This window comes from Callithrix jacchus, chromosome 10 (genome assembly GCF_049354715.1).
Source record: "Callithrix jacchus isolate 240 chromosome 10, calJac240_pri, whole genome shotgun sequence".
NCBI lineage: Eukaryota > Metazoa > Chordata > Mammalia > Primates > Cebidae > Callithrix > Callithrix jacchus.
The window spans coordinates 92737833-92752900 of record NC_133511.1 but is presented as its reverse complement, the minus strand read 5'-3'; the positions used below and the strand labels follow the sequence as shown (position 1 = coordinate 92752900).

The 15068-nt window shown below is 35.3% G+C and overlaps 1 protein-coding gene across 2 annotated transcripts in view; it reads left to right on the top strand.

The window, feature by feature from the left end:
- LGR4 (leucine rich repeat containing G protein-coupled receptor 4) overlaps positions 1-15068 on the top strand; it is a 112379-nt gene that overhangs the window by 92363 nt on the left and 4948 nt on the right. For both annotated transcript variants that reach the window (XM_078340775.1, XM_002755127.6), the window contains 13 exons: positions 851-1066; positions 1887-1958; positions 3710-3778; positions 4965-5036; positions 5220-5291; positions 5601-5669; positions 7213-7284; positions 8754-8819; positions 9596-9667; positions 11872-11943; positions 12242-12367; positions 13529-13644; positions 14221-14304. In XM_078340775.1, coding sequence (XP_078196901.1) covers positions 851-1066; positions 1887-1958; positions 3710-3778; positions 4965-5036; positions 5220-5291; positions 5601-5669; positions 7213-7284; positions 8754-8819; positions 9596-9667; positions 11872-11943; positions 12242-12367; positions 13529-13644; positions 14221-14304 — 1178 coding nt within the window. The remainder of the gene's footprint in view (positions 1-850; positions 1067-1886; positions 1959-3709; positions 3779-4964; positions 5037-5219; positions 5292-5600; positions 5670-7212; positions 7285-8753; positions 8820-9595; positions 9668-11871; positions 11944-12241; positions 12368-13528; positions 13645-14220; positions 14305-15068) is intronic.

Below are 15068 nucleotides of genomic sequence, written 5' to 3'. Positions count from 1 at the left end.
TGAAAAGCAATTATTCCAACAATTACATCTGGTTATGCCAATAATACGTAGGACTTAGTTTCCTGATTTTCATATGGGGACTTAATTTTAAGTATGAGTAATCCTATTAGTAAGGTGTTCTTAATTCCAAAATTTTTGGAAACATTGAAGAAGCTTTAAAGCCACAGTAACATTGATTCTAAGAGCTGCTTAATTTTTCCAACAGACAATTTGACCTTTTCTTAATAACTGTTAATTTTGGCACACGAATTTTTCAAAAGCACTTAACTGCTAAGAGAAGAGGATAAAGTTGCTTTGCCTGTATGTGACACTTATATTTTTAACTTGCCTAGAGGTAATAAGGATGGTTGAAAATCTATTGAAATTCTTTGTTGTTATAAACAAATTCTAAGTATTTTCTAATATTTTCCTTTGGTACAGAATCAGTAACGACTAAATTTAATGTCTAATATTAGTTATAATGTTACATTGGAAGTAAAGTAGCTTATTTGGTCAGTTTAGTTTCTTTTTTTTTTTGTATGTCTGATAATTATGCTCTGAAACAATTTCAATATGAACTTTGTCACTTTAAAAAAATATGTATCTTTCTGCTATAAAGTTACTTCTTAGCCAAAGATAGTTGAAGAATATAGATTTGGATACATGCCATTCTTATGAAAGAAAAGAAAGAACTGACTTTCATATACTGATCATGAAAATGTTATTAGATTTTACTAGGACTTCCAGTGAAATTAAAGATAGTCATTTTTATAAGTCCTTTTTGTTTGGAGAGCTTTGAGAGTTGTGAGACTTGGACTGACTCATTTCACTAGAATTTGTTACTGAACATGGTTGTTTCTGTTTCTGTCAGGCGTTTAGATGCCAACCATATTACCTCAGTCCCCGAGGACAGTTTTAAAGGGCTTGTTCAGTTACGGCATCTGTGGCTGGATGACAACAGCTTGACGGAGGTGCCTGTGCACCCCCTCAGCAATCTGCCCACCCTACAGGCACTGACCCTGGCTCTCAACAAGATCTCAAGCATCCCTGACTTTGCATTTACCAACCTTTCAAGCCTGGTAGTTCTGTAAGTATCTGTCCCTTATAATTCCATATATTTGTATTAATTCAGGTACAAAAACAGGTTTCTTCTGACAAATTATTATCAAACTACCTCGCTGATTATGCTCCTGAATAGTTAGTGTTTGAGGGAGCTGCTTTTGTACAAGACTAAACAGAATAGGAGAATTAAAAAAATTAATAGCTGATAATAATTGCTGAATCCCTCAGATAAATGGCCAGTTGTGATCATGAGAAGAAATTGGGTCATTCAGCACATATTCATACAACTTTTGCTTGTGTCCCAGCAGTGTATTCAATGTTAAAAGAAGGGAAATCACTTTGAGATGTTCATAGAAGTTAGTCCCAGGATTATTTCATGTTATCCACTTGTTCAGAGAGTATGTGATGCACTGTGTTTTTAATCTTCCAAGACATAACGAAGCGCTTCTTTTAAGATCTGTTAGAGATTTCACTGTTGTAAACTACACACTTCCTCCACACCATTACCCTCATGTCCTCAGTAGGGGGAGATCATCAAATTTTGCTTCATATAATTAAGAGCCAACCAAAAATTTATTTTGATATGTATAAATATTAAATAATCTTCCATGTCTGTACCTTATTTCCATTACAGGTACTTTCTCTTTCCATGGGGTGGTCTATGTTCAGTGAGTCTGTGCAGTGTACATAACAAGAGATAATTAGCCAATACCACTTGTTTTCTATGGTCAACTGTTGATATGTTTAGCTACATCATTCCTTCACACACCAATTTAGACATGTTAAACAATAATATAGTTGCCAATGGGAGATGGAAAAGTCATGTTATGCTTTTTTTCTCATAGGCATCTTCATAACAATAAAATTAAAAGCCTGAGTCAACATTGTTTTCATGGACTAGATAACCTGGAGACCTTGTAAGTATATTAACATTTTGGGCAACTGCATTGTAATATTTAAAGTACAATTTTGTCCTTCATTGCAGAAAAAGAAAAAAGTATTGGCTTTGAATTGAGCTCCTTATTAATTCACTTCAATAGCTGATTAAATTCTTGCTATCAAAGCACCCAATTATGAATGCTAATCTAAGCTCATCACTAAAAATGGGAAAGTATGAATTGCATATTTTCCCCCAAACAATACATGTTCAAAGCGGCTCAATCTACAAAGATTTATATCTTTCCAGAAATGTTGGTTTTGTTAAATGTATGACAGTTTTGGGACTTAGAAACTTCTAAAATGAATTCTGGGTAGTTTTGTTTTTTCCATGACCTCAGTTGCCTTACTAATTGTTAACACTGGGTTTGAATACTGTATCTGATTTCACACGTAACAAATGAAGATTTTATATTTTGCTATGATACTTTTGTTGTTTCCACTAGCTAAAGTGTTTGGGACTTCTGGCTGTTTCAACTATACATTGCACCACTAAATAAGTAAAATCATCGTGCAACTATGTATAATTGAGAGAAGAATCTTTATTTTTGTTGTTTTAGCCTATATTAGTTGCCTTTATTCAAAGATATGTAATTTTTGCTGTTGTGATGAGTAAATGGTTCAGAGAAGGTCCCAATTACATGGGTGAGTAAACCCTGATTAGAATGCTCAGGGTTTGTAATATTTTATTCGACTTAATTTTTTGGTTAACTATCAGTTAATGAGAAGACTTAAAATCTTTTAGGACTCCATTAATTCACTTTCCTATCTGAATTAGAGGATAGGAAACATCAATGGATATTTGAAAGTTGAACATCTTGTAGAAGATAGTTCCAAACTCAGATCTCCTTTGCTAAGTGTGTAAGTTTTAATGTTACAAATAAAAGATTGAATAGGTTTTCTAATCCTGGGCCATGTACACTATTTCATTTATGTTAAAGTTAAACCTCTTCTGAGTTGAATTTTTATTTGCCATTTTTTTCCATGTTAAAAAAAAAGGAAAAGGAAAACGAAATATGTCTCAAAGGAGCTGAGCTTATAATTTTATTTTACTTTCATTCTGAAATCAATCATGCTAATCATATGCCAATGTACTCTTATGTTAAAAGAAATTAAACTTTAGACACTCTCAAAACTAAGATGCTTTTACTACAGATCACTATGACTTAGCTTTCTCCTAACTAATATAAAATTCTTAGTAATTCGTAACCTGCATGAAGGACAACAGTTGTGTGAATCTACCCTGCTCCTTCTGATTATTCTTATCTCAGGTCATCATGCTGTTGTGGAACTGAGGTCAGCGGCTCTTATACCAGAATTTCAGGAAGCCACTGTGAACTCCAAATGGAAACCTCAGTTTCATGCTATGTCATTTACAAATGGCTATTCAATGAATTATATTCTAGGATGAATTTCCAGAGAAATACTATTCAGATGATTTCTGTATTTAATGCATCAGTAATACATGTTTCTGAAAATTCTTTGAATTTGTAAGTTTGTTGACCTAAAAACATCACAGAAGAAAAATGATTTTTCTCTATTCAGTATTGTAAGAACAGGTGTAAATTCAGTTAAACTCCTACATGGCTTTTAAATGACAATATGGTTGGTAAAGGAAGATTACCATACAGAGGATGTAATTAAATATATATATCTATATATCTGTAACAAAATCCCTTCTGAATTGTGACCACTATTCAATATTTTTTATATTTTGACCCATTTTTTCTAGGGACTTGAATTATAATAACTTGGGGGAATTTCCTCAGGCTATTAAAGCCCTTCCTAGCTTAAAAGAGCTGTGAGTATTCCTTCATTCTCTTTATGCCTTCATATCCCTGAAACTCACCATTCAATGTTCCAACAATGAGATTTTTAGAACATCTTGTTCCATTACATACAATCATAATACATGCACACAAACACACAAATAATCATACAAATTAGATTGTGTTCAATGGCACAGACGATTTTGAGTATAGATTGCTGCATAGGGTTAAATGCTAGTAAAACAAAAAGGCCTGATGTACGGTTTCTGCCTTTAAGGAGCTTGTAGTCTTAGTGTCACTGGAGAAGCTGACCTTGTTAAGACAGGTAGCTGTTTCTAGGTAGAAATCAATGCTGAATGGATAAGAGAAATAAGCCATTCCAGAAGAATACCTAATTGAAGCTTGGAGTCACTGCAGAAAGCATCACCACAGGAAAGGAGTTTGACTAGACTTGAAAGAATAAAAATATTTAAACAAAGGAATGAGGGAGCATTTTTGTTTTTGTTTGTTTGTTTTGAGACAGGGTCTCACTGTGTTGCCCAGGCTGGAGTGCCATGATGCAGTGATGTGATCACAACTCACTGCAGCTTTGACCTCCCAGGCTTAGGTGATCCCTCCCACTTTAGCTTCCTGAGTAGCTGGGACTGTAGGCATGTGCCACCACATTCAGCTAATTTTTAATTTTTTTCTAGAGATAGGGTTTCATCATGTTGCCCAGGCTGGTCTCAAACTCCTGGGCTCAAGTGATCCCCTCAAAGTGCTGGGATTATAGGTGTGAGCCACTGTGCCCAGCCTGAGGGAACATTTTGCATGGGTAGAGATAGTTACTATATATGGCACAATAGGGACTGTGTGCTGTGAGCTAGTTGATGGTGAACATTCTAAGAGGCATTGCCAAGAGACTAAATACAGGCTACAATCAGAGAGATTTTTGAGGTTAGAGCACCTGTTTCTCATGGTCTAAAGGTTTTTTTTGTGATGAAGCAACAGATAAATGCATATGAGGGATCTGATACCATACCAGGCTAAGCAGTAGGTTAACAAAGGATTAGGTATGATACTGAAAAAGATAAGATAAAATTTTAATTTCCTATGTTTAAAAATGTTCATGTAGTCATTATCCTTATAATTTGTATAATGCTAAATAGCAGTAGATACTTGAGTTTTATTTCACAAAAGGATAATGCATTTCAAAATACTTTTCTCCTATCTTTCTAGAGGATTTCATAGTAATTCTATTTCTGTTATCCCTGATGGAGCATTTGATGGTAATCCACTCTTAAGAACTATGTAAGTATTTCTGAAAGTTTCTTTTAATGTATAATTATGTGAAGCTATGTCTGCTTCTTGCCAAATATCTGGATAAAGAATGAAAATTCAGGCTTTTAAATATGTGTACATTGTGAACATAGATTTAATATTAGAGTGCTTGTGAACATGTGAAAATTTTGCTTTTTTTGGGTATTTTCACAGACATTTGTATGATAATCCTCTATCTTTTGTGGGGAACTCTGCATTTCACAACTTATCTGATCTTCATTCCCTGTAAGTATATGAGTTTAAAAATAAACCTGAATATTTATACAGTTGTTTTAATGGAAAACAAAAATTTATTACTAGAACTCCAAAAAACAAAATCTTTAAAATGTTTTTTTCTCCTTGGGCAGAAGTTTAATGGTTCTTATTTTTGTCAACACTCAGCCAAATTATCACATCTTCAAGTACATTCAAGAACATTCAAGAGATGAAACTAGTTTTATTTTTAGTTTTAGTTGCACTGTAATTTTAAACTGTTTAAAAGATGAAATACAAAAAAAAATTAAAAATTACTTTGTCTTTCTCAATTCCTTAAAGAGTCATTCGTGGTGCAAGCATGGTGCAGCAGTTCCCCAATCTTACTGGAACTGTCCACCTGGAAAGTCTGTAAGTGTGGCCCTTTGAAGAGGGGTTGTATAAAGATAACACTGCTAGACAGCTAGCAGGGTGCCAGGGTCTTTTAGGGACAATGATGGGTTTATGCTGATTCCTCCAGTTTCTCTTTGTACATATCATGCATAGAGAAGAATATGTTGAGGTCAGTAGGCTTAGGCAGAGTAGAGCTGATTATGTAGATAAGATCTGAAAAGCATACAGAAAATACAAGGCAATAACAAAGTGCCAAATTAGAAGCAGTGTTTTCAGAATTTAGAAGTGGAAGGGATCGATATGACTATCACAGAAGGCTTCCTGGAGGAGATGGAATGTTTGAATATTGTCAGGTTTCCCAGAGCTGGGTCTTTAAGGCAGGATTAGTAAAACTGCAAATACCAAATGTATTCTCAGAGATGGCATATAGATGAGCAAATATAGTTAGAATTGCATGTTTATAATAGGATGAGGGTGGTATGGAGACATCGGAGAATTCTTTGGGATTAAATTTTAAAATGACAAGCCTTGAACATTGGACATTGGACATTTTGGTTATGGCAGTTTCCCAGTGAGTGGTCTGTGCATGGGTTTACAGGTGCACTTAAGATCTTGATGACCTCAGCCCTCCAGACAGCCAGGTGGGGCCTGAGACAGCTAGGGCCTCTAGCCATAGGAGTCTTACTGCAGCACGCCATTTAAATGTTACAGTGGTCACATGTGACAAGATTTTTTTTTTTAAAAAAAGAACTTGGAAAGCACTGAGGTAAGGAGTTTAAACTTAACTCTTAAGGCAGCTGGCGGTGTTGAGAATGTTTGAGCAGGTAATGTGAGGAGGGTAAGGAGATAGAGACTAGAGGTGGGAGGGGAAGGAGAGTAAGAACAGTGAGGCAGCCATGGAAATAGTCCACCTGACCGGATGAACACATTTAATTATGAGCGCTCCAGGTCTTTAATCCATCACTGGATTTGTACCAGGACAAATAGCATGGTCTGTCTGAGATTTGTCCACCCCTCTCTGCCTCATTTCACTTTCTCTGAAAGAATTAGATGCTGGAAACAAAACAGAGGAAGAAATAACAGGAACTGGTGATAGATGATAGAAGGGAGCATAGAAAGGGAGGGGAATAAGAGAACATTTCCGAATGTCGAGCCAGGTTAACTGAAAGAAAAGACAGAAACAAGGTTTCAGGGCAGGATGCAAGTTAGTTTCAAATGACTTGGGTGTAAGAAGGTGACAACTTGCAATTAACTGTGATCAGATGTGTGACTGTGGATTAGTGTTTTCCTCTTGGTCCATGTGGGAAATCAAGCCCATCTGGACAATATCAACATCTCATGTCACACATATTTTTGACTGTGAAGATGATATCAGAATTGGGGATCAGTTCACTTTCCTGCTGCCTAACTTTAAGGAATAATTAGGCCATGGGATGTATAGAATCTAGTCCATATGTAAATATATGAGCACTTATTTTTCTATTATTTTTCCATATGGGAATAAATTTTGCTTACTATCTTGAGTTGAATTATTTCTTACATGAATAATGTTTTTCTGCAGGACTTTAACAGGTACAAAGATAAACAACATACCTAATAATTTGTGTCAAGAACAAAAGATGCTTAGGACTTTGTAAGTTGGATTCTTCTTCCCTTTTCCTCATACCTTTTGTTTATATATTTATACATGTCCAGTTTTATTTTTAAGGATCTACTTTCATCAGGTGGTTTTGAGGTATAATTACTTCTTAGTTGCTCCCTTCCTGTTAAGGAGCAGATGTTTGAGTTGTCTCCAGGGTGGGTAATGTGCATTTGAATTAGGTTTTAGGGTTATGAATATATCATATACTTGTGACTTTATTCTGAACAAAGTAAAACCAAGCTAGGCTCCTCCTTAATTTTTTTCTCATCTGAGTGTTTGTCTTTGTTCTAGTTTCTTCAAGGGTATATCTCCTTATATTTTCCTCTCCTTCATCAGCAACCTAAACAGAGCCTAAATCTTTATTCAGTCGGTGATGAACTAAAGCATGTAGCTTTCTAAAAACTTTAGGCTGACCTAGAAACTAAAAGTAAATAAAGGATGTAAAAATGTCACCAGAATAAACAATTAAGTTATTAAGTTGTTAATAAGTATTCAGTGGAGGGAGATAGTAACAAAATAAATGACTGATGAAGCAAGTAAAGTCATACATCCACTCAACAATGGGAATGCATTCTAAGAAATGTGTCAGGGGGCAATTTTGTCATTGTGTGAAAATCATAGAGTTTACTTTCATAAACTTCGATGATTTCTTCTATGTACCTAAGCTATATGATATAATCTGTTGCTCCTAACCTACAAACCTGTACTGAATACTGAATAATAGTGTACTGAATACTGTAGGCAATTGTAATACAATGGTAAGTATTTGTTTATCTAAGGATAAAAAAGTTGGAGCAGATTAACTGTGTTATACTCTTATGGGACCATATCGTTGTATATGGTGTCTGTCATTGACCCAAACTGTTACTTGGGTCATGACTATAATTTAATGATGTAGTTGCATATCAGATTTAAACACAATCATAACTGTTGAGAAACAACTGCAGTGGGTCTGAGAATTAACTAGTTCTGGTGTTTGATGTAATATAAATATTTTTTAAAATGTTGATAAGCATACCATTTCTCTCTTAGAGCTTTTCATTAAAAGAATATAATAAGTTGTCTATGGCATAAACAGTATTGAAAATATACAAATTAAAAAAAAACTAGCTTTACCACTTAAAACAAATTTTCTAAAACTTAAAACATATTTTGTTTTTCTATATTTTTATATTTAATTTTGCATATTTATGTTTTTACTTTATATAAATGTATTTTTAGATATTTTATAGCGTTTCTGTTCAACAGTATATACTTGGACTTTATAAATCTTAGGCTTATTGTATCACTGAGGTATTTGAGAAGCTTACAGGTCTTAGGAAAAAAATAATTGCTTTTCTTATTCAGGCATATCTCTTTATTATAGATCTTAGCCCTGCTTTCAATGCTTCTGAGTACCACTCTTTTAATATAGTATTCTGATAACATAGCATTAATTTGTTAATTTCCATTGTTTTAAGGGACTTGTCTTACAACAATATAAGAGACCTTCCAAGTTTTAATGGTTGCCATGCTCTGGAAGAAATGTGAGTTGGTCTTTGACTTATTCTTTTTGCTGTGGTATATTGTTAGTTTGTTGAGCATTTTCTATTTTTAATAGATGGATTTAATAGTAAGAAATTAGAAATTCTGATAATCAGATGTTTTCATAAATAAAATGTCAAATTGAACTAGATGTGTTCATGCAGCCAGCATGTATTATATATCAGGCATCCCATGAAACACCATGTGGGTGAAGTTGGTGTATATTTAAAAGAAATGGAAAAGAAAAACTTGTCCAGCTATTGATGGAAATCAGACATGAATGCCAGAAGCCATCATGTCCTATGATGTACAGCTCTGGTGGAAGTTGGCTGGGAGACGGGGAGAGCGAGGCATTAATTCTCCCATTTTCAATCTGTTTAATCCTGTAACTTTATTCCTGTGGTATTTGTAATGGTTGTGTTGCTTTGGTTTCTTTTCTCCCTGTATCATCTTCCATCTCTTATGCCTGATTGGGGTTGATAGGCAATTTAGATAGCATATCAGTTAATTCCCAGTATAATATGGGATGTAATACCAATTAATCTAACTCATTTCATAGATGAGAATAGGACAGTTCTCTTTCAACAAGATTACTGTTGCGTAAGAATAGTTATTAAAACTTAGAAAAATTCAACTAAGAAATGTTATAATGTTATTTTTCAAAATAGAAAGTAACTCTTTCTCTGTATCTCTTTCTCTTTATCTTTCCTTTTCTCCTTCCTCCTCCTTCGCCTGTCTTCGTCTTCATCTTCTTTCTTCTTTTTCTTTTTTTCTCTAGTTCTTTACAGCGTAATCAGATCTACCAAATAAAGGAAGGCACCTTTCAAGGCCTGATATCTCTAAGGATTTTGTAAGTTTGTTATGATTATTAAAGATAATAAATTTTTTCCAAACTAAATTAATATCTAGTTATGATTTCTGTGTCACTGTGTTACTAGATATTCTTAAAGATATAATTTTAAATTTTGGCCTGACCAACATGGTGAAACACTGTCTCTACTAAATACAAAAAATTAGCCAGACATGTTGGTGCATGCCTGTAATCCCAGCTACTTGGTAGTCTGAGGCAGGAGAATCACTTGAACCCGGGAGGCGGAGGTTGCAGTGAGCAGAGATTGTGCCATTGCACTCCAGTAGGACAACAAGAGTGAAAATCTGTCTCAAAAAAACAAAACAAAAAAAGATATAATTTGTGTTCAGTTAAACATTATTTTTAGACTTTACCTAAAGTATTATTTTAGACTTTGCAAGATTTTTAGACTTGCAACTTTATAATCTACTTTCAATATTTTTTACTTTAGCTAATTGTACATTGGTAAGTAGAAAAATGTCTAATGTGTATAACTGAAGTGATGTAGCTTGTTTGTTTTCAAGTTATAATAGTGAGGCATGCCAATTCATTAGGGCAAGGATAGGCAGACCGTAGCCCAGGGGCCAAATCCAGCCCGCTTCCTGGTTTATCAATTAAGTTTAATTGAACACTGCCAGGCCTTTTGTTGAAGTGCAGTCTAAAGTTGCTCTTACCCCACCCACTATAGCAGAATTGAGCACTTGCAGCAGACAGCATATTACCCACAAAGGTGAAAATATTTACTATCTGGCCTTCTACAGAAGAAGTTTGCTGACCCCTGCACTGGGGTATCTATCATGACAAACAGAGCTCAAAAACCACAGAAGTACTTATTTTAAAAATCATATGAATTTGACTACATATTTGTTCCAGGAACTCTCAAAAGCACTTGGGAATATAGAGCTGACTGAGAGAAACCTTGTCAGTCACTATTCCTAGAACTTTTGTGCAGAAAACACAGTACACTAAATTAGTGAACATTTTTTTCTATTTCTTTAGACATGGTCTCTCACTCTGTCACTCAAGCTGGAATGCAGAGGTGCAATGACAGCTCACTGCAGCCTTCCACTCCTCAGCTCAAGCTATCCTCCCACTTCAGCCTCCTGAGTAGTCGGGGGACTACAGGTGCACACCACAATGCCCAGCTAATAATTTTTTTGTAGAGATGAAGTCTCCGTATGTTGCCCAGGCTTGTCTCAGACTCCTGGGCTCAAGTGATCCACCTTGGCCTCCCAAAGTGTTTAGATTATAGGTGTGAGCTACCTTGCCCAGAACAACATTTTTCTATTACAGAAAAAGTTTGAAAAATTGACAGTGAAGTAAAATTACATATACTGAATATCGCTTTTAAGAAATACAATGTGCACTCTATTAGAAAATATTTAATTGGTAGTTGGGTTGCTGAATCATCTTAGGTTGTAGACTAACTTTCTGTGAACCTGGGCAGTCATAGGGAAGAAGACTGGCTCATAGTTGCCATCACTTTTAGAATACTGATAAGTAACAATAAGCAGTTGGTCTTTTCATGATTTGGAACCAAGTGTATTGAGTTTCTTTGTTATCTAAGAGATGTGTCTCAGAGTAAATTTATTCAATCTTTAAATTTCCTTTAAGGTTCCGTGTAATTGTGTTTGTAGATTATTTCTGTTTTATTAATTCTATAATATCAGAATTTCTCAGGGTGTGTTCCTAAATACACAGCTGGCTCTACTGTTGATGCAATTTCCTGCTTGGAAAAGAAGGGTATCTCCAGCCCTCCTGGAATGCTCTTGTTTGCATATTGATTGTTTGTCTTCTCTTGGGACCTTATCACTAACCTTTGAGAAGGCAAATAATGTAAAGTCTGTTTTTATTTTCAGCTTTTTCAGAAACCGGGCTTTTCCTCACTGAGTTAGCAGTACCAAAGGTTATATCATTTATATTTCTGAATTGATATCAGAAAGATAAAGTGGGAAAATTCACAACTGTTTTGAAACAGAAGCCAGCTAGAATTACTGCTATATGGAATATATTCCAAGAAATAGACTGTTGTGAAGGAGAGGCATTCAACATAAACAGGAAAAAATGTTGCTGGGTGAGATTGAAGAGCTTTGTTATCTTATCAGCGATATTGTGTTACTACCTCTAATTTTAAAGTATAGTCTAAGTAAGTGGCATTTTGAGTGTTTATTTGAAAGATTAACATGTTACTCTTATAATTGCAGAGATCTGAGTAGAAACCTGATCCATGAAATTCACATTAGAGCTTTTGCCACACTTGGGCCAATAACTAACCTGTAAGTAGATGATTATGCGGTAATGTCATGAAGGTAGTAAACTAGTGCTATAGGAACATCTGTTTTAACATTGTCAAATCAAAGTATTTTTCTGTTTAGTTGTTCCTTTGTATAAATGCTAAGCCGTATCTATAGTAAAATCTTCTCAAATGGCAAGATACATGCTAGACCTATCATTTTGGCACCCCCACTTGAACTTCATCATAGGGATCTAATATTTATGCTGTGAATACATGTACAGATGTTTTTATGTTATTTACATCTTAGGCATTAACTTGAAGTCTCATTCATATTTTAGAGATGTAAGTTTCAATGAATTAACTTCCTTTCCTACGGAAGGCCTGAATGGGCTAAATCAGCTGAAACTTGTGGGGAACTTCAAGCTGAAAGAAGCCTTAGCAGCAAAAGACTTTGTTAACCTCAGGTGTGTTTTTGCTTATTTTTCTTTTTTGTTGAAGTTATGGTAGGCTCCAAAATTATAGAGTGTCCTGGTTTTTTGCTGTGGTTCTCAGATTTTCTGATAGGCTATAATTTAAGGGTATTTTCTACCTCCATCTGTATAAATTTGATAAAAAATAGAACATAAACATTATTCCATAGGTTTTAAGATCATGAACTGGAGCCCTTAATGGCTTTAAAGAGATAATACAGCTATTCATCAGAATTTTTTTTTTAATACAGTAGACTTTTCATTAGCAATAAGATGGCAGAAACCGTGTAAATGTGAACCTGCAGAAAACTGATACAATGCTATAATATTTCATGAAGATTTTAGAGTTATGAGGGACTGCATTAACTACAGTAGAGAGAGTGCTTGAGAATATTCTTCTGAGGCCAAGCACAGTGGTGCACGCTGTAATCCCAGCACTTTGGGGAAGGCCAAGGTGGGCGGATCACTTGACACCGGGAATTCAAGACCAGCCTATACAACATGCTGAGACCCTGTCTCTACAAAAAATGGAAAAATTAGCTGGATGTTGTGGCACGTGCTTGTAGTCCCAGCTACTCGGGAGGCTGAAATGGATCACTTGAGCCTGGGAGTTCTAGGCTACAGTGAGCTGTGATTGCACCATTACACTGTAGCCTGGGTGACAGAGCAAGACCCTGTCTCTAACAAAAGAGAGAGAATACTATTGTTGAAGAAGAGAATAAATATTTTCATTCCATTTATTTAAACAAAGTAAATTTATTTAATGGTATAAAGTCACAAATGACCTGGGGCATTAATTTTAAGTGAAACTATCAGTTTCATATGATAAATTGAGCATAGTTAATACATTTATAAAAGGAGTCATAGATATTACTTTAAATTACAGTACTGCTATTAAATTTTAAATATAGTTTGATTTACATCCAACCCTTAAGAGAGATCTTACAGAAAGGGAGAAAGCCTTGGTGTCATCTGATACCAGAGCTGTTATCACAGATAAGGAAACTGAGGCCCAGAGAAGATGAATGAAGAGCCTAAAGCACATGACAGATCTTTCTGACTGTAGGCTGGGGTTTTCAGTTTAAAATACTTTTACAAAACAAAACCATATCTGTGAAGTTGCTATTCAGTGCAGATTTTACAACTTTTTTCCAGGTCTTTATCAGTACCATATGCATATCAGTGCTGTGCATTTTGGGGTTGTGACTCTTATGCAAATTTAAACACAGAAGATAAAAGCCTCCAGGACCACGGTGTGGCACAGGAGAAAGGCAAGTGCATGAGTTTTAGAAAATAGAACACTCCTTTAAGGTATCAATTAAAGTTTCTGTTATTATAATCACTTTGTGAAGGAATAATAGGAAATCTGTGAGAAAAATGGCATTCTCTGGCCAGGTATGGTAGCTTATGCCTGTAATCTCAGCACTTAGGGAGGCCAAGGTGGGAGAGTCATTGAAACCCGAGAGTTCAAGATCAGCCTGGGGAACAAAGTGAGACTCTGTCTCTGTGCTAAATTTTAAAACTAGTTGAATGTAGTGGCATGTGCCTGTATTCCCCACTACTTGGGAGGCTGAGTTGGAGAATCCCTTGAGCTGAGCCCAGGAGTTCGAGGTTTCAGTGAGTTATGATTGTGCCACTGTATTTCAGACTGGGCAATAGAGCAAGAACTTGTCTCTAAGAAAAACCAAAACCTGAAAGGAACAATGGCATTCACTATGCTATCAGCATCCTTAATGTGTTATGGTGCCTTCTATAAGGAGAACTTATATACAGAGAAAATTGCAGGAAAATATGGTTCTTTTGAGTTGCGTAATGCTTTAATTAAACGTACTTTTTTATATGTTCAGGTACTGCTGATGCAGCAAATGTCACAAGCACTGTTGAAAATGAAGAACATAGTCAAATAATTATCCACTGTACACCTTCAACAGGTATGCCTAGCCTATTTTGCCACCGTTACTCATGTTAAACAAACATTAGGCAAATATATCTAAATCTCCTGGGTATAGATGTGGTTTCTGTACTAGGGATGGTACTAGAGGTTCTCGTGAGGCCTTCTGATTTGTGCTTTGTGTAACAACCAGCAGCTTAGGAATCTTTTGCAGAATCTCAGGCCCAGACTTCCTGAATCAGAATCTGCATGTTAACAAGCTCCCCGAGGTGAGAGTTATACACATTAGAATTTCAGAGGCACTTTCTTAATGTTCCTCTAACTCTGGGACTAGTTCTATAAGTTAGTAGTCTGTAAAGATTGTGTGTGTGTGTGTCTGTGTGTGTCTCTTTGTGTGTTTAATGTAGCCTTGCCCTTCCTTTTTTCCCCTCATTTACTTTATTGACTTAGTAGTCTTGGGAAAGTTGTTAAGTTGACACCACATACTTGGTCATGATTGTCATAGTCTGCCCAATCTACCAGAGAAGATGTATTTATAATTGTACTGTAAAAGAAAGGCTTAAATATTTTAGTTAAATTGTGTACACAAAGTAGATTCCTTTGTTAATGTAATATCCCAGGAGAATCTGGACATTAATTTTATAACTCAGAATTATAAATATTATGGATTCAGTAGTGATTGCTGCTGAATTGTGAGCTTCTTAAGGGGCTGCCTATGTATTCTGTGAATTCTTTCTTGTGTAGAGAATAAGCTCTAAGTTACCAGATAAGTGAATGTGATTGGCAAGAATCATCTAAGTGTAT